Source organism: Eleutherodactylus coqui, chromosome 6, assembly GCF_035609145.1.
Source record: "Eleutherodactylus coqui strain aEleCoq1 chromosome 6, aEleCoq1.hap1, whole genome shotgun sequence".
Taxonomy (NCBI): domain Eukaryota; kingdom Metazoa; phylum Chordata; class Amphibia; order Anura; family Eleutherodactylidae; genus Eleutherodactylus; species Eleutherodactylus coqui.
In genome coordinates, this window is record NC_089842.1 from 105,445,280 (window position 1) to 105,464,961 (window position 19,682).

At 43.6% G+C, this 19,682-nt stretch overlaps 1 protein-coding gene across 2 annotated transcripts in view; it reads right to left on the reverse strand.

Annotated features, from left to right (window-relative positions):
• The window catches only part of PLEKHG5 (pleckstrin homology and RhoGEF domain containing G5), a 207,386-nt gene that overhangs the window by 97,355 nt on the left and 90,349 nt on the right, over positions 1–19,682 (reverse strand). For both annotated transcript variants that reach the window (XM_066607336.1, XM_066607335.1), the window contains exon 2: positions 12,246–12,375. In XM_066607336.1, the coding sequence (XP_066463433.1) occupies positions 12,246–12,348 (103 nt within the window). In that variant the 5' untranslated portion in view covers positions 12,349–12,375. The remainder of the gene's footprint in view (positions 1–12,245; positions 12,376–19,682) is intronic.

The window sequence follows — 19,682 nt, forward strand, 5'->3', positions numbered from 1 at the left end:
AGCATGATGGAGCACTATGTCACAAGGCACAAGTGAGAACTAAGATGAACAAAACATTGGAAATTTAGGTCCATGGCCAGGAAACTCCCCAGATCTCAATCCCATTGAGATCCCGTGGTTATTCCTAAAAACGCCAGTGGACAAACAAAAACACAGAAATAGTGGTAAACTCTAAGCACTAATGAGGTAAGAATGAGTTGCCATCAGCAAGGATTTGGCCGAAAAGCTGATATCCAGCATGCCAGGGCAAATTGCAGAAGTGTTGAAAAATAAGAGTCAACACTGTAAATATTGAGTCTCTGCCTAAACTTAATGCATTTGTCAATAAAAGCCTAAAAACTTATGAAATGCTTATAATTGAACTTCAGTGTACCATAGAAACATCCGACTAAGGCTTCCTGCAGACGGTCGAGTCGGACCCCACTGCGAGAATTCTCGCAGTGCGATGCAAACCATGCCCCTGCAGTGACCACCGCAACTCACCTCCTCCCGGCGTCTTCTCCGCTCTGCTATGTGCCGGCTACCGCCCAGCCAGCACATGCGCAGAGCAGAGCCGGCGTGTCAGCTGTGACGTTTCAGTGCGGGTCACTGTGAGGCTTGCGCAGAGTAGGACATGCCATGATTTGTTTACTGTGCGACTTTTCACGCGGTCAAATCACGGCTGTCTGCATAGGATTGCATTACCTAATGCAATCCTATGGCAGCGGGCACGGACGGAAATTCTGCAGGAAATTCCACCGCGGAATTCCGCCCGTGTACAGGAGGCCTTAGGCCTCATGTCTACGGGGAAAATCAGGCCCGCCGCGGACTCTCCATGCAGAATCCCACAGCGGGTCCCTCCTCTTCCGGGGACATGAGGCTGAAAATAAGAATAAACTCACCTGTCCGGACACTGCGGATCTTCCCTCCGTCACGGCCGGATCTTCTTTTTTCGGCCCGGCGGCGACGGAGGTAAGATCCACAGCGTCCGGACAGGTAAGTTTTAATTCTGGTACGGGTGTTCCGCGGATCCGGACAGCTTCCATAGGCTTCAATAGAAGCCTGCGGGAGCTGTCCCCACGGGAGACCCACACTAAAATGGAGCATGTCGCTTTTTTTTCCTGCACGCGGATCCGCGCCTGAAGGGAAAAATGACATCCACAGGTATTTAACTACCTGCGGGTGTCCAATGCATCCCTATGGGGCGTGGATCCGCGCGTGGGAAAAATGCTGCAGATTTTATCCCGTGGACATGAGGCCTTAAAGACTGAGGCACCAAACTTTGTGAAAAACCCAAATTTGCGTCAGTCTCCAAACCATTGGCCACAACTGTATCATACCTCTATGTAGCAGAGAATGACTAGGAGCCGGATGAGACTGCAAAATCCTTGCATTGCATGATAGTAGTGTATACAAATATGTCTTTACAATCCCGAGATAACACAGTGTGGTCAGACATGCTGAACTGTGATACCAGTCAAATCCATGCAATTTGACCAAATAATATCAAGAATAGAAACCTTATTTATAACCCTTGTATGTAGCATAAGGTTTCCAGACTGCAGCAGCAAGGAAATGCCGTTTGATATAAAAGGGTCAAGAGTGCAATTTCTATTCAAACTATACAAAAGTCGACTCCCTTGATGACTCTAAAATTAGAGCTATACCTCGCTAAGAGAACGTCTGGACGGGAAAGGACAATAAACATTAAATCTTGACTTAAATTTCCAGTGCAGGCATGGATTTTCAAATACCCTTGAATATCGTCCAAGGAAATCTCACGTCTTTGCCCACAAAGTGTAAAGGATTTTGCTTGTCAAGGTGCCAGCTAATGTTTCCATGAATGCAAGCTCCAATACTTTGGCAGGAAAGTCATACTTAGGAGAAGTTTAGAAGTTGTAAGATTATTATCATACAATATCCTGATCATGTGACCCGTCTCCATAATAAAGGGATTTAGGGGACATTAAGGCTTAAGTCTGTCTTATCTCTATTTGCTGTGCAGTTTAATGCACTGTATTGTCCTCTGGTATCAGCCATTTCAGGTTGGTGATTGGCTGACTACAGTGTTCTTCAAGGGGCTGCCTAGCAGTGATTCAATGGATCTCATTAAAATTGCTAGCATACAGATTAAAGCGCTGTGCAAAATAGGAAATTGGAGTATGTCCTAGACATAAATCTACAGCTGGATTTGTTCTGTTCTGCCCGCTCCCCTCATTCCTCACCACCTTCACACCTGGCACTGCTCAAAGCTGTACAAACAGCTGTCTGCTAACGACTAATTACTAGATAGCTGCATTTGGAGCCCTCAGTCCTGCCTAAACCCTGCGGGCAAACACACCACACCCAGAAACAAGCAGGGACACACATAACCGCACGTCTAATATTTTTACAATGAGTAGAAAATTGTGAGCATGCAGTGATTACAATGCACGACTGTGTTACACACATCAGGGAATTTGTCTTAGAGGGGAACTAATCCCCCAAAATATGAGCGAGATGCAATAATCCATTTATAGCCGTTATTACATCTATGTCTATGAGCCTAAAGACATATTCAGTTTCGGTCAGTGAAATACGCAACTTTTTCACGGACCGAAATTGTGGACATTCCCTGCACGAATATTTATTGCATATTTCAGGTGCGCAAACAAAAGCGCAAGAAAGTCCCATGCAGTGAATAAGCATGTATTCTGTGTATTCACTGCGTAGTTACTTGATCCCATTGAGTTTAATGAGCTATTTCGATCTGTAATAAAGGCCCATATACACGGGCCAATGATCGCTCAAAGATCGCTCAAACGGCAGTTTGAGTGACAGCTTTGAGCGATCATTTTGCATAAACTATTAAGTAGCTACTCAGCTACTTAAGAGCAATTCAGTGTGCAAATGAGTCCTTAGCTGAAAGCAGTTAATAGCCCGAGGGTGCTTATCTCCATTCAGATCCCTTTTTCTTCAGGAGGAAGCAATGCTATCAGCACTCCCCATGGAGAACTGCTGGTAAGACCAAATGACGATTTTTAGGTTGGACTGAATTTACCGATCAGCTAGCAGTGCACAAAAAGTGCACGATGGGCGCACATTTAGACACAACGATTATCGCTAAAATGATCGCCTTTTAGCAATTTTTTAGCGCTCATCAGCTCGTGTAAATGGGCCTTAACTCTGCTGAAAATCACATGAACGAAGAATAGCCGTGACCAAGTCGTGGCTATTATTCGTGATCTTATTGTCCATTCGCATGGCTGGCTGCGGTGAAATAATGCCACAGCACCGAAATCCCTCGGTCGGCAGAACTACTCTAATGACTTTTAAATGCCTCAACGAGAGGCACTTGCCATTATTTAGCAGCGCTAGCCGCTGCTAAACTCCCTCCCCTCCCTTTTTCTGGCAGCTCCAATAGAATCCCATAGGAGTCTATGGAGTCTCCTGTGTTGTGCTATCACAAGATAGGACAAGACTAGAGATGAGCGAACGTACTCGGTAAGGCCGATTTCGCAATCGAGCACCGCGATTTTTGAGTACTTCACTACTCGGGTGAAAAGTACTCCGGGGTGCTGTGAGTGAGCGGGGGGTTGCAGAGGGGAGTGGGGGGGAGAGAGAGAGAGCTCCCCCCTGTTCCCCGCTGCTACCCCCCGCTCCACCACACGACGCCCCGCCCCCCGGCGTCCCCGAATCTTATCACCCGAGTAGTGAAGTACTCGAAAATCGCGGTGCTCGATTGCGAAATCGGCCTTACCGAGTACGTTCGCTCATCTCTAGACAAGACCTATCTTTTGATGCAGCAAGAAATTTTGGCATTGAAATAACGCACTAAGGTCCTATCTTTTGCGGTCCGATTTTTTAGGTGCGTCAAAAATTGTTCGTGGTAAGGAACCCATAGGAAACCATTGGTTCTAATTTATGCGATTTCTGGACGTGTCAAATCAGTGAGGTTTCAGCTTTCCAAATTATGCATTTAAAATACATGCGCATAATGTGGAGCACAGAATCGCCTGTATGAATGAGGCCTTAGCCTTCATTCACAATGCCACTGGGATACCATGAAGTATCGGGATGGTAGGGCTTTCTAGCATGCGGCTGTCAGGCTATGCGGAGCACTTTCACAACAGTTGGAGACCACTTGAGCACTTTGTAAATCATGTATTCTGCCATTTCTAAGAGAAAATGTAAAATTGTCAAAACGTTTTCTACTGCATATTATATTCCTAGGTCTGACCATCGGGAACCCCACCAATTATGAGAACGAAGAGGTATGGCATGCCAAAAGTACATGGGAGGAGCAGCTGCACCTCTAAACAATGAAGAGGATATAATGCTCACAGCAGCACCACGGCCCCTCCATTGTGCTGTCAGGGGTCCCAGGGTAGGATCCATGCAATAATAATTGATGGTCTACCCTATAGATAGGCCGCCAATGTTATAATCTCAAAGAACCCCCTTTAAAGGCTGCTTCCCCCCAAAGATGAGCTGAAGTCAAGCCTTACTATTCAAATCAATGAACTGCCCTCCAGCATAAGAACCCTAGCAGGGGATCTATATAATACTAGACACCAGAGGGGCCATTCTTTGCGTTGCAGTATCTTCTATAGAAGATGCATGTGTGATATACAAAAGGCTACATCACGTCTCTGCATAGCAAGATTGGGAACTGAGTCTGATAATCATATGCTTGTGTCTTGCTGGCAAAATTAAGGCATCTTAAAATTAAAGAAGTTCATTTTTTGGCCAATGAGCAACATCCTGAGTACACCCCCAAATGGACAATTTCTGCAATGCCTTCCAACAGACCTGACTACTGGGTGGTATAGGAAGCTCTGAATACACTAACAATCCTTTGCCCCCCTCCTTAGTAGGGTTCTTAGTGGGTGTAAAGGCCCATTTAGAGACAACGACTATTACTCAAGATTCGCTCAAAAGCCATCTTTTGAGCGCTAATCATTGTGTGTAAACGTGCGCCAATCGTGCATTTTTCGTTACCTATTTGTTCAGCATTCAGTCCACTTAAAATCCATTATTGGACAGTTTGCTTGGTTTAAATGGCATTCGTTCAGCGATTTGATGGGAGTGTTAAATCGTTTGTCGGGCGTACATTTAGCCGGCTAAAAGCAGAGCGATTGGCTGTCGGGGGGACAAAGCTTCGATTTTAACACGCCCATCTAGTGCTCAACCATTGACCGTGCCGTTGTGACACAGCAACCAAGACCATTGAAAAATTAATTTGCCATTTTAAAAGCACGTGCCAAGGTCTTGCATTCACGGATTATTTTTATTTAGGCTCGCGCAGATTTCGTTACTAGACCGACACATTTGAGAGTAAGATCTTCATACTTCCAAGAGATTATTTACATTCCAATGACAAAAATACTGGCGTTTGTACCACCTAGTTTTTTTCATATAACTCTTTCGCAATTCCTTACTACAGATCGCCTATAATAGACGTCTTTTTTTTACTTTTATATTAAAGACATCTAGTTTCTTTCTGTCGCTGCTAAACAGTCAGGTTTTTTGTAAAGACCAGATAAAAGCACCACGATTTTCACGAGCCGATACAAAGAAGCTCTTTTTTTCCCTTCACTAAATGCGCACGCCTTTCAAACAAACTATCGCTCAATTATCGTTTAATGCAAATGCTACACAACGATAATCTAACAACTGAAATGCTGGCTGCTCCGTCTATTTTCCAACGCTTTTCGTTAGGTTAAAACGATCGTCTTTAAAAGCAAAAGCATCGCTCACTTTTGATCATTATAACAAATTTTGAGCGATAATCGTTGTGCCTTAGTGGTTCTTATTAGTCCTTCGCTTAAGGGCTTATTCTGACGTGCGTAAATCAGTCTGGTTTTTATGCCCGGCCAATATACGCTGTCTCTCTTTGCAGGGGAAGGAGCAGTGCACTGAGCTCCCATCCCCTCTGTGCCCCTCGCCACTGTTTGCAATGAGAGGGGCAGGGTGGGGGCGGAGCTAAGTTCTGACATCCCCCATTGCAAATAGTAGCAAGTGGCGGAGAGGGGGCGGGAGCTCAGTGTACTGCACCCGGCCCGCCTCCTCCCGCTGCAGAGAGAGACATCGTATATCGTCCAGGCATGAAAACCCGGCAGATATACGCACATCGGAATAAGCCCTTAACCCTTTCCAATCCACTGTCTGACGTCTGAAGACATTATGATTTAAGGCTGTACAGCTCCGATGTTGGAAGACGCCTGTCAGGGTTCTCTTACTGTATATTGCCAGTCTCTCTGTTGTTGGAGCCTATCAAACGTGTCACCTCATGCAGTACTGGCTTCAGCCAGCAGATAGCGCTGTTGTATAACGGCAGAAAAAGATTAAGTCCCCTAGGAAAGCCAGGATACAAATTGGATTGGAAAGGGTTAAGGGTCTATTTTAAGGAAGCCTTAAGCACTCATGGTTGGCAATATCTTTCCATCAACTTCCATTGTGCTACTGCAAATAACATGAATTTTATGCAGTTACTGCTGCGAACATTCATAGACTTGCAATAATTGGGATCTAAAAACCTCACTTCAAAGCCATCTGGGATACCATGAAACAACAATGTATACGTGGCATCCTAAAGTGACAACCCCCTATATATTCAGTCAGTACTATAATGACTGCCAGCTCCTCTGCCCCACAAAAAAGTCTCTGGGCAAAGTTTCTGGATTCAGTATGTTTCTCTTTAATTGTAAAACTGTAGTCTTGTAATTATGATCCCTGCGTCTTTTAACTGTGACCCCTGAAACCGGGCTGCATGCCATTCACATCAGTTTCCTTGACCTAAGAACTAAAAGTTAGTGTAGAGCCACAGAAGGAATACATAAGAATCCGACAGTGAGTTTGCTCTTTAAAAGAATATTGCATTATTTTGAGTATCGGCGGCACATATGAATTTTGGGTGGTATACTAAATCACAATTAGGGTGCCTACCCACTTGCGATTTTTTTTCCTGTGATGTTTTGCGTTTTTTCTCAAGAGCAATTAGTATAGAATGTGTCCTTGTCCATCTGGGTTTTTTTCCGTTTCGTGGGGTTTTTTCACATAGGAACTGTCAGTTGCATATGTCTCCTTATTTTTCTCTTAATGCACCCATGATTGTCAATGGAGGGCTGCAAAAAACGCCGCGAAAAACACGCGGAAAACGCGCAAAAACGCCGCGTTTTTCACGCGCGAAAATCGGCAACGCAAGTGGGTAGGTGCCCTTAAGCTGCAGTGAATGAAGTGTTCTTCCCAAGTTGGCAGGAGAACCTTGGTGTTGTAGTTATCACAATACCCTTCACCTGGGACAAAGGTTTAGTTTACTGCCCTAAACCTATAGAGAAGTATGAATCCAGCGGGCAAGGCAGTTTGTTGGCACCCTACCCCCCCTGGCACATAGCATCTTGGCCACATGCCCTGACAACCCCCTTTCTTTCCATGCTATATCCCTTTTTGGAGAACCAAAGGGCAGCACTCTATAAATCCCCCTTCTATAAATCTCCCTGAGCGCTGTGTATTTGCGGAATCAAGGATGCTTTCTTTGCACGCACATGAGCATATTTTAGGCTGCCTGTCCACGGGCTTTTTGTGCATTGTGTTCCCCGCTGCGATAATCCAGCTGCGGGGAATGCAATGCATGCTTTCCATAGTGTTGCTATGGAAAGCGCAGCCCCCTGTCCACGAGCAGAGAATCATAGCAATTCTCCGCTCGCGTCCAGCAAATCGCAGCATGCTGCGAATTGGCGCGATTCGCCATGGTGAGCCTATCTGTCAGACAGGCTCACCGTGGAGATCTGGCTCCTGCTCCCGGGCAGCGGCTCCCACGGCGTATTTCGCTACGCCCGTAGACAGGCAGCCTTACTGTACATTTTGCGCCAACAAGGCATGTACATTTCATGCGGCAAACAAATATGCAGCAATTAAAATGGCTAATTAGTCTGAGTTCCACATGTGTTCATTTTCCTGTGCAATTACACAGTGTTTCACACTTCTCCTTCTAGCGTATTGTGCATGCATTTACACATCCTCATTGACTTCGGTACTAGTGCCTTATGTCTCCACCGGATGTATGGGTGGAGACATGTGTTGGCAGGCTTAGTGACAGGTCACGCTCCCAGATGTTCAGATTGGCTGCACAGCTATAACCAGCCATGCCCCTGACAAGCTGACACATTTGTCGGGCGGACTGGTATGTCTGCTTCCATCCCCGCAGTCAGACTGCGAATTGCAGGCACACCTCTCACCGCACATCCCCCTGACAAGCTCATACATCTGCCGGGTGGACTTGTATATCCGCTCCAGTCCCCCTGATCATCCGCCCCGCTGTCAGTCGGCGGATTGCCTGTACACCTCTCACCGCTCATCCCCCTGACAAGCTTCAACATCTGGCGACCGTACTGCATGTCCACTGCCGTCTGCCCGATCATGCAGCCCCGCTGTCACTGTCATCGCTGTGCGCTACAGCCTTCCAACGCTGTCAGCGCCCGCTGCCGCATCCCCCTATCAGCCGTTCACCGCCACCAGCACATCGCTGGAGCACCTTCCAGCTGACAGTCCCGTCCTCGCCACTGCCACCCAGCACAGCACCGGAGCGGGGATATATGGAGCATATTTCAGCTGTCAGTACGGTCCTCGACTGCAGCGGGCACATATACCATGCTACTGGGGTGTAACCAGGGTGTTCCCTGTCACTGTGGTCGCACAACCAATGTCTCCACCCACACTTCCGGTGGAGACATAATGCACCAGTACTATTGACTTCTATGGGCACTTGGGATGTGAAAATGTGCAGGAAAATAGAGCATTCTGCGTTTTTTATTTTGTGAGACCGAAATCCTAAACGATGATCGTTCGGTGTAAAAAGCAGCCACTCAGTACTGAACGGCCGCTGCTTACATTCAATAGAGAGGGGCGGGGGAGAGCGGGGAGAGAACCCTCCTCCAGCTGCCCTGGCCCCTTACTGGCCACTCTGTCAGAGAGCCAGCGATAATAGCTCCTGTGTAAGAGCACGGGAGCGAATATATGTGGGGGGGGGGCATCTTTTGTCGAGTGTAAATGGGCCTTTAGGGTGTTTTTATATGGAACGATCTGTCGGGCTACGGATGTCCAACAAGTCGTCCCTGTGATAACCGTGCCTGTGCTTTTACATGGGAGCGAGCATCACTGACTGAATGGAGACGAGGTAGTGAATGGAGGCAGCGTGGGCTGGGGAGCGTTCCGGACCACCGCCTCCATTCATAATAAGCAGGCATCATTCATAAGTGAACGACTGATATCTAACACTGAATGATATGTCATTCAGTTTTCGACATGCAGAGACGTTCTGTCACTGTATGCATTTACACTGAACACTAATCGTTCAGATCCTCACTGGATCGCAGGAATACTTGTTCCATGTAAAAGCACTTGCACATGACCGGGTCGGATTCTGCATGTGGGAGCCCGCAGCAGAATCCCACTCTGACCGTGACCAGCATTCCGTGCGTACCTGCCTCTTGTCTTCTTCATCTGTATTGCGGATAGCTGTGGCAAGCCGCCGTTCAGCATGCGCAGTACAGAATTTTTTTTAATGTTTCTCTTTCTTGCACCGTCGCTAGGCAATGACGCGGGTACCCGCAACCTATCTGCAATGTCAATTGCGGATGGGCTGCGGGTCGGACAGCTTCTATTGACTTCAATGGAAGCCGTCTGCTGCGGAATCTGCACGAAATTGCAATTTGATTGTGTAGGAAGGAGCGCTTTTCAATAGCATGTTGTTATCGGCATTTGGTGCGGATGCCAACCGCGGATTCTGCAATGTGTGCAGCCGGCCTAACGCTACGCACTGTTCATCCGTACAGTATAAACATGCCCATACACATCAGACCTCATTAGGGCTCATTCACATGAGCGACGCGTTTTCACACTGGCCGAATCACCGCCGAAAATTGCATGAATAGCCGCGATCAAGTCCCAAGCTCCAGCTGCGTTTTCTCGTCTATTCACACAGCAGCTGCGGAGTATTAGAGAAAATATATGCTACAGTGTGGAAACCCCTCGGTTGGCATAAATCTGTAAGCTTCTAATAGTTTAACAAAGGCAGCTGTAATCTTTTCCCAGCGTTGGACGCAGCTAAACTCCCTCCCCTCCCATTTTTTTCATCTCTCATAGAAGCCTATAGGAGCCTCCACTGTATCTCATCAAAAGATAGGGCAAGACATGGCTAAAAATCGCTCATGTGAATGAATACATTGGAAAAAAAATGCTTCAGATGATCGTGATTTTTTATCGAGGCTCAATAAGCCTCGTAAAAACGCTTGTGTGAATAAGGCCTAAAGGTGGTGGAATGGGCAATTTTAACTAAAATATTTGTTTGTCAGGTGAAATTTAACAACAAATGCTCACTTTAGCCAACCGATGAGAGTCAGATGAAAGGATTTTCAATCACAGAATATTCCCAGAGGTTACTTATCTCCAATTACATGAAGGCATACCTTCTCCTAAGGTCATATTCACATGGCCGAGAGCGAGTGCGCTTGAGATGCTCGGGCTCAACTCCCATCGCATAGCACATCAACACATTACATGTCCCATTATTGTGCCAGACTCGCCCGAAAATAGGGCATGCAGCGATTTTTGCAAACTCGGACCATTAATCTCTGTGAAAAGCAGCTCATGTAAATGAACCTATTTAAATGAATGGGTTCATTTTTTGTGCGACTTCTGTCCATCCTAGACACAGACAGAACTCATTCGAGAATATCTGTTGCATGAATGTGGCCTTAAAGGGGTTTACTACTGATGACCTAGCCTTAATATAGGTCATCAATAGTTGATCGTCTGGGGTCAGTCGCTCGGGGCCGATCAACTGAGAGGGCGCATGCTATCAGCGTTGCAAATGCACAGAGGTCAGAGCGGAAGCTTCCGTGCCAATCTCGGGGATTTCAATGAGAGCCGTGTCTTCAGTTACAAGCATCGGCCACTACACGGGGGTCTACGTGGAGACTTCCACTGCTTCAGTTCCGACCCCTGTGTATTTGTGGCTCTGATAGCATGCGCCCGCACAGCTGATCAGTCGGGCTCCCAAGTGACGGACCCCGTTCGATCAACTATTGAAGAAAAGTCAATGAGCAGCATGTAGGGTATCAAAATGAGGGGTTTTGATGCACTACATACTGCTCAACGACTCTTCTTTGCAATACTGTTGTGGATTTCCAGGTCTGAATCCTCTACTTTAGGGCGCCTGCACATGGGCGGAGATCTCACCGCGGGATTTCAAGCAGGATTTCCGCCGCTCAAAGCTTGCATAGGATTGCGTTAACAAACGCAATCCTATGCAGACGGCCTTGGTTTGGCCATGCGAAATCTCGCGCGGCAAACAAACCGCGGCATGTCCTATTTCTGTGTGGGGCTCGCAGAGCCCCGCACAGAAACGTCACTCACCCAGCCGCCGGCTCCGGTCTGCGCATGCACCGGCAGCCAGCACATGAAATAGCCGGAGCTGTGGGGCGCAGGTGAGTACGCGCTGGTCCCTGTAAGCGCTCGGGTTGGGTCCCGCGGCGAGAATCCTCACCGCTGGATACGACCCGCCCGTTTGCAGGCGGCCATAGTGTGCATTTTTTTCTCTGCATCCCACTCAATGGTATGCGGTTGTGCTGCTGACACTATTCAATTTTCTCTATCCTGAGGATAGGTCATCAATAGTATTTTCCACGGAAAACCCCTTTAATTGGATGGATGAAAAGGTAAACATTGGCTTGAAGTTCTTTGACCCCATCCCCATCTACTGTATATCAGGCCCCTAACTGTGCCTTTCTATGGTCTCCACATCCAATCATTGCAGATCATTAAGCCACAATACACTTTAGGCAAGTCAATCAGACACACCAATTTCAGTGGAACCGCCCAACTGTTGGATATGTATGGAGGCCTCAGAATTCTCCTCTGACAGGCAATATTGGGGAACAGAAGGATCGGGCATGATAAATTTCAACGCCAAATCCTTTTGATTTCCCTGGGGATAATCCACCACCAGAGCTGACAGCGACTTTTTCCAATCTACTGAACAATCAGTGTATGACATAGTTCATAAGGCTACAATATCCGTTGAGTATCACCAAAATAAGGTGATTTCTCCAAGAGGAGAAATAGCTGTTGGCCAAGCGAGCATTCATCCAACAGCTATTGAAGGTGTATATGCATCCTCAGGGAGGTTTCTTCCATCATGGCATAATGTCGCAGACATGAAGACCATATACCTATGTGATCAAAACTACCAAAGGGCATGTAGGAAATAATACTAATTAGCTTACCTTGAGGGGGGAGGTCAAAGCGTATATGTCGATCAAAGTGCATGGTGCTGTGGAACTTGATGTCACATGACTCACACAAATTCAAAGGATTCTTCTGATTCATTTGCTGGCAGTCCACGTGGTGACATACCTGAAGGGGAAGCATGGAAAGGCTTCAGTACAGAAGATGTCTATGGAGTACAGTCATAATAGACACAAGTCATATACTGTGCAGTGACAGTGCTGGCATACAGTAATTCTGCTCTCTCTCAGACAGACACTTTCAGACGTCTTTTTACAGAAGGAAGGTTAGAAGAAGATCACAATTGGCTTTTGCAGTCCCATGCAATTCATCACAAAGACCTCTGTGGCCCATAAAATAGACTAACTCATAAGCAAAAAATCCTAATTGTCAGTATGTTAGACAGCCTCACTGTATCCACAGCGCCAGTTTAACCACACTGGACAGGACGATGCGAATTATCTTCACTTCGCAGATTGGTAAAAGGTCAGAAGTGACACCTGATGAGCCTCACAGTGGAACCTTTCTTATGTTATCAAAGGTTACAAAGCAAAGGAGATCAATACCGGCATCTGAGACACTGAGAGTCTTACTGAGACCATTATATACTTTATATCACTCTTGTCTTTGTTTCCTTCTATTATGCCATGTATGACATATATAGGACATGCACACCTTTACGTTTCATCATCTGGGATACACAACACTATGGATTGTTATTAAAGGCACCCAAGACAAACGCTTAGAATATGGAAATACATACATATATATGATACCACTGCTCTGAACAGTCTCATGTGAACATTTGCATCACTAAGGGGCAGTATTATAGTAGTTATATTCTTGTACATAGGAGCAGTATTATAGTGGTTATACTCTTGCACATAGGGGGCAGTATTATAGTAGTTATATTCTTGTACAGAGGAGCAGTATTATAGTATTTATATTCTTGTACATAGGAGGCAGTATTATAGTAGTTATATTCTTGCACATAGGAGGCAGTATTATAGTAGTTATATTCTTGTACACAGGGGGCAGTATTATAGTAGTTATATTCTTGTACATAGGGGACAGTATTATAGTAGTTATATTCTTGTACATAGGAGGCAGTATTATAGTAGTTATATTCTTGTACATAGGAGGCAGTATTATAGTAGTTATATTCTTGTACATAGGGGGCAGTATTATAGTAGTTATATTCTTGTACAGAGGAGCAGTATTATAGTATTTATATTCTTGTACATAGGAGGCAGTATTATAGTAGTTATATTCTTGCACATAGGAGGCAGTATTATAGTAGTTATATTCTTGTACACAGGGGGCAGTATTATAGTAGTTATATTCTTGTACATAGGGGACAGTATTATAGTAGTTATATTCTTGTACATAGGAGGCAGTATTATAGTAGTTATATTCTTGTACATAGGAGGCAGTATTATAGTAGTTATATTCTTGTACATAGGGGGCAGTATTATAGTAGTTATATTCTTGTACATAGAAGCAGTATTATAGTAGTTATATTCTTGTACATAGTGGGCAGTATTATAGTAGTTATATTCTTGTACATAAGGGGCAGTATTATAGTAGTTATATTCTTGCACATAGAGGGCAGTATTATAGTAGTTATATTCTTCTACATAGGAGGACAGTATTATAGTAGTTATATTCTTGTACATAGGGGGCAGTATTACAGTAGTTATATTCTTGTACATACGAGGTAGTATTATAGTAGTTATATTCTTGTACATAGGGGGCAGTATTATAGTAGTTATATTCTTCTACATAGGAGGACAGTATTACAGTAGTTATATTTTTGTACCTAGGAGGTAGTATTATAGCAGTTATATTCTTGTACATAGGAGGTAGTATTATAGTAGTTATATTCTTGTACATAGGGGGCAGTATTATAGTAGTTATATTCTTTTACATAGGAGGCAGTATTATAATAGTTATATTCTTGTACAAAAAGGATAGTATTATAGTAGTTATATTCTTGTACATGGGAGCAGTATTATAGTACTTATGTTCTTGTACATAGGGGCAGTATTATAGTAGTTATATTCTTGTACATAGGGGGCAGTATTATAGTGGTTATACTCTTGTACGTAGAGGGCAGTATTATAGTAGTTATATTCTTGTACATAGGGGGCAGTATTATAGCAGCTATATTCTTGTACATAGGAAGCAGTATTATAGTAGTTATATTTTTGTACATAGGAGCAGTATTATAGTAGTTATATTCTTGTACATAGGAGGCAGTATTATAGTAGTTATATTCTTGTACATAGGGGACAGTATTATAGTAGTTATATTCTTGTACATAGGGGGGCAGTATTATAGTAGTTATATTCTTGTACATAGGGGGCAGTATTATAGTAGTTATATTCTTTTACATAGGAGGCAGTATTATAATAGTTATATTCTTGTACAAAAGGGATAGTATTATAGTAGTTATATTCTTGTACATGGGAGCAGTATTATAGTACTTATATTCTTGTACATAGGGGCAGTATTATAGTAGTTATATTCTTGTACATAGGGGGCAGTATTATAGTGGTTATATTCTTGTACGTAGAGGGCAGTATTATAGTAGTTATATTCTTGTACATATGGAGCAGTTTTATAGTAGTTATCTACTTGTACATAGGGGGCAGTATTATAGTAGTTATATTCTTGTACATAGGGGGCAGTATTATAGTAGTTATATTCTTGTACATAGGGGCAGTATTATAGTAGTTATATTCTTATACATAGGAGGCAGTATTATAGTAGTTATATTCTTGTATATAGGAGGCAGTATTATAGTAGTTATATTCTTGTACATAGGGGCAGTATTATAGTTGTTATATTGTTGTACAAAGGAAGCAGTATTATAGTAGTTATATTCAAATCCATAGTGGGGCAGTATTATATTAGATACATTCTTGTAGTGTTAGGTGTCTCTATACAATCTGATAATGTCAGCAGTGGCAAGACAATGTAAAGATACGCTCTATTCACAAGAGAAATGTTTTTTGCTCAATAGTTAATTTCTTCATACATTTCCAGGATGAACACAGGAGCGGCATAAAACAGAGTCCTAATACATGCCGCTTTATTTAATGGTGAATACAAGTATTTACTAAAACAGCCATATCAGGAGAGCAGACAGGGTCTCTTGAAAGTTAATCTGTCGCCATATTTGAATAGCCCCATCTAAGGGCTGTGGAGGCTAGTGACAGAGACTGTGATTGCAGTGCTGGTGAAACTTACTTGTTAGCTGCCATGCTTTTCATAAAATCAGAGTTTCTATGCTGCAGATATTTATCAGCTCCCCCCACGGCTGGTTGACAGCTTTCTCTCTGTCTTTTTAAATTCTCTCAGAGGAAATCTGTCACCATTTATGTAACTATAGAGGATGCAGGGGATGCGGTTGCACCCGGGGCCAGGAGCCTTAGGGGGCCCATAAGGCCTTTCTTCTCCATATAGGGAGCCCAGTACTATGAATAAAGCATTATAGTTGGGGGCCCCGTTACAAGTTTTGCATGGGGGCCCAGGAGCTTCAAGTTACGCCTCTGTTTACAGCAGATAGGGCAGCATACGTACAATGACCGATTCCCTTTAAAGAACAACTTGACAAAACAGGAAGACTGCATATAAGTTAAGTATATAATACACACATCACACAGCTCCTTCCGGCAGGAGGTTTTTGAGGACATGCTGGTCTTTTGCAACAAAAGGAATATTCCCTGCAAGGTTCCTAAAATACATGTTGCTGAGCCAGGCAGAAAATGACAGTCACGCAACCACTTCTCTTACTTCTTGTAAATTACAAAGAGCACAAGCTGCGGTGAGGAGCCATTCCTGCTCTAAATACAAAACCAGTCATTACGGCCCATGTGCAGCTGATGTTCTCCCAGTAAATGAAAAGCCACCTGTAATTTTACAAAGTGGAAATCTCTGTTCACATCGTTCCATATGTTGTGGAAAATAGGTTCTACCATAGAGAATAACAGATGGGTTCATTTACTAGGGATGTCAGGAAAGTGGTGGTGGAGGGTCGCGCCGTGGATATCGCCCATCTGGAGTTCAGCAGAGCCTCTGATACAGTTCTGCATAAAGAGCTCATAGATAAATGATTGCAAACTGAACTTAATACAGTTTGATAGTTCGGTGGATTCGCAGTTGGGTAAAGGATAGATTTCAGAGGGTAGTTGTGAATGGTGTATTGGGACAAGAGACTGGTTACAAGTGGTGACCACAAGGATCTGTCCTGGGCTGTTCTTTTTAAGATATTGGATATAAGAGAACGTTTGGTAGGTAAAGTTTGTCTGCTCGTTGATACAGATGTATGTAATAGCGTTGATATTCTGGTGGGTGTAAGGGTTTGTTCACACCAAGCTTACGTTTATGTCCCTTGATTTTTACCCTAAAAGCGGTATTCAGATGGCGCCCCGAGCATAACTACAGATTTTAATTAGTCAAATGGAGACAAAGGTTGCAAACTTTGGTCTCTGACAAGGTTTTCATTCGTTTATTCATTCCTATTATTTTTGGAAGACAGAATAGTCGACTACGCTATTCTATCACCCAGAATAGACGGACACAACTGGAAACTTTATCATATGGAAATCAAAGGTTGTAACTTCAGTTTGACTCATTAAAGTCTATGGTTATGTTGGGAGTTCCATCTAAATAGCATTTTCGGGGATTAAAATAGAATCCCAGGGACATACACGAAAACAAGGTGTGAACAAGGTGTGGTCAATGATTTAAGGACCATTTAGACACAACGATTATTGCTCAAAATTCGCTCAAAAGACGCCTTTTGAGCAATAATTGTTGTGTCTAAACGCGCGGCCATTATGCACTGTTCGTGCACTATTCGTTCATCGGTGATTTCTAGCAAGCTAGAAACCACAGATGACTCATCAGCGCAGCACGCTGAGTTTCTCAGCTGGCAGCGCTGATAGTATTCTTTCAGCTGGTATCCCGCTGGCAGTTCTCAGCGGGACACCGGCTGAAATCTCTGAGAACAATGCAGCTGTTTGCATATATAAAACAGATGCTTTGTTCTCGGAGCTATCGCGGCAGTATTCTGCTCTGCCAGCATTAACTGTTAAGTAGCTAATTAGCTACTTAGTGTCATGCAAAGATTATTGCTCAAAACTGTCACTCAAATTGTTGTTTGAACAAATTTTGAGCGATCATCGTTCTGTGTAAATGGGCTTTTTGCTCTACTGGATAGATGGTTAAACAATGCAAACTGCAGTTCAATGTTTCCAATTGCAGAATAATGCACTTGGGGGAAGGAATCTTTGGACTGTGTATCATATTGGCAGGACTTTGGGGAATTAGGATTTAGGGGTTTTGATTTTTGACAGCTTCAAAATGAGTCCACAATGTGGTCAGACAGTAAAGAAAACAAGTACAATGCTCGCCTGCATAGTTAGAGGTATAACCAGTAGAAAGAGGGAGATTGTGATCCACTGTATACAGCTCTAGTGAGACCATATCCTGAAAACTATGTGCAGTTCTGGAGACCTCATCTACAGAAATACCTTGATAAAATAGAACAAGTACAAAAACAGGTTAAAAAATAATGGAAGGTCTTAAAGTGTACCAAACTTTTCTGATAACTTTTCAGAATACGCTGTAAGCTGTGTGTGTAAGGGGGTTGCCCTTCCCCTTAGGCCTAATGTCCGCGGGCATGCACGGATTCCCAGTGCAGGATCCTGCAGTGGATTCCATCCGTGCTCGCAGCCATGAGGCCTTAAAAGACATTTACTCACCTGTCCGGCTGCTGTGCAGAGTCCACGATTCAATTTTGCCAACGGACATGATGCCTTACACAATCAAGTGGCATGCAGCCGCTGTGATATGCGGCCAAACAATATTTTGAGTACTGTCCCTTTAAGAGAGTTTATGCCAAGTTATTATGCAAATTAAAGTACACAAATACTTCAATGGAGCGTAAACAATGTTTCAGAAAATTTGCAATTAAAAAAAGTGTTGCCACTGATTCCTTCTCTCATCGCTGTGCCATCATGCAACCTGCAACACGGGCACGTACCACCCACCCATTACATAAGTACATAAGGAATAACACTATATCTGGCCACTATATGACTTATATCCTGTTTTCCTCTCAAAAGCCTTTACCTATGATTCTCAGTTCTCTAGAGAGTGGTTGAAGGAGCCTGGCTGCTGTGTCGTGTTCTACACACTGGAGCACAGAAAACTATAGATCCTGCTCTCTAACTGTCTGTAACACACACATAGATACATAACATCACATAGGAGTGTACAGCAATACTGAGCAGTGTGCGAGTGTCTCCCCCTACCCGTCCCCTCCTCTTTCTACATTGTTTAATTAGCAGGATGACTCATTCATCTCCTTTTCTGAGGTTCTCTTGTCTCCTGTCAATCATTTAAAAGCAGGGAGCGGACAGCAAACTAAATGAAAGGGAAACCTCTAGTGGCCACCATGTTAGAGGTATGTTTCAGAACAAAAATTCCATTTTAGGTAAGTATGTTTTGCTACTTATCACACCTGCTATCATATGAGCACAAATTGTTTGAAAAGTTACCAGTTAAGCACAAAACGTGAATAATCTGTAGAAAGAAGCTTCAAGAGGGAAGTGTTGTTATCAGGAAACTAAGTATAAGACACAAGAGGACACAATCTGAGCTTAGTTCGGGAAAGATCAGAATAATGTGAGAAAATGCTATTTCACTGAGTAGTAGTAGAGTAGTAGATGCTTGGAACAAACTTCCAGCAGACGTGCCTGGAAAATCAGCAGTAAGTGAACAGAAGCATATCTGGGATAAAATACAGTATGTCAATCTATATAGAGAGAAAAAGGAACTAATAGATGGGCAGACTAGATGGACCATGTGGTCTTTTTTCTGATATTAGTCTTCTATGTAATAAAGGAAAGAGTATGCCCAAGGGGGTTGCCAAGGGTTATGTGATTTTGCCACAGATCTTACCATTTGCCCCAAATTTCACTGTTTGCATTGCACTAGAGTTTGTTGTGGATTTTCAGTGCAAAATCTATGCAGACTTTCAGCAACAAATCTACAAGTCTGAACAAGAACAAATAGTATCAGCCATTACAAAGACAATAACGTGTAGATGTCTATTAGATATACAGCTACTATTGACCTAAATAGAAGCTAAATTCTGATTGCTCCCTATGATGGCAACAGCCTGTACTGATTTGTATCATTCTCAGAGGTTTCTTTGAAGGGGGAAAGAATTGGCACCCAAGTCTAAAGAAAGAAAGCATTGTGGCCTTATCGAGTATAAGGAAAATTTTCCAAATGACCTCTTCTGCCTGTATTGTAATAGTAGGTGCTTTATAATATATTCATGTGCATTATATATGTATTATTCCTCTACTTTGGTGACAAGAGGTAAAGGTTAGCTGATAACATTGTAATAGATGATTCAG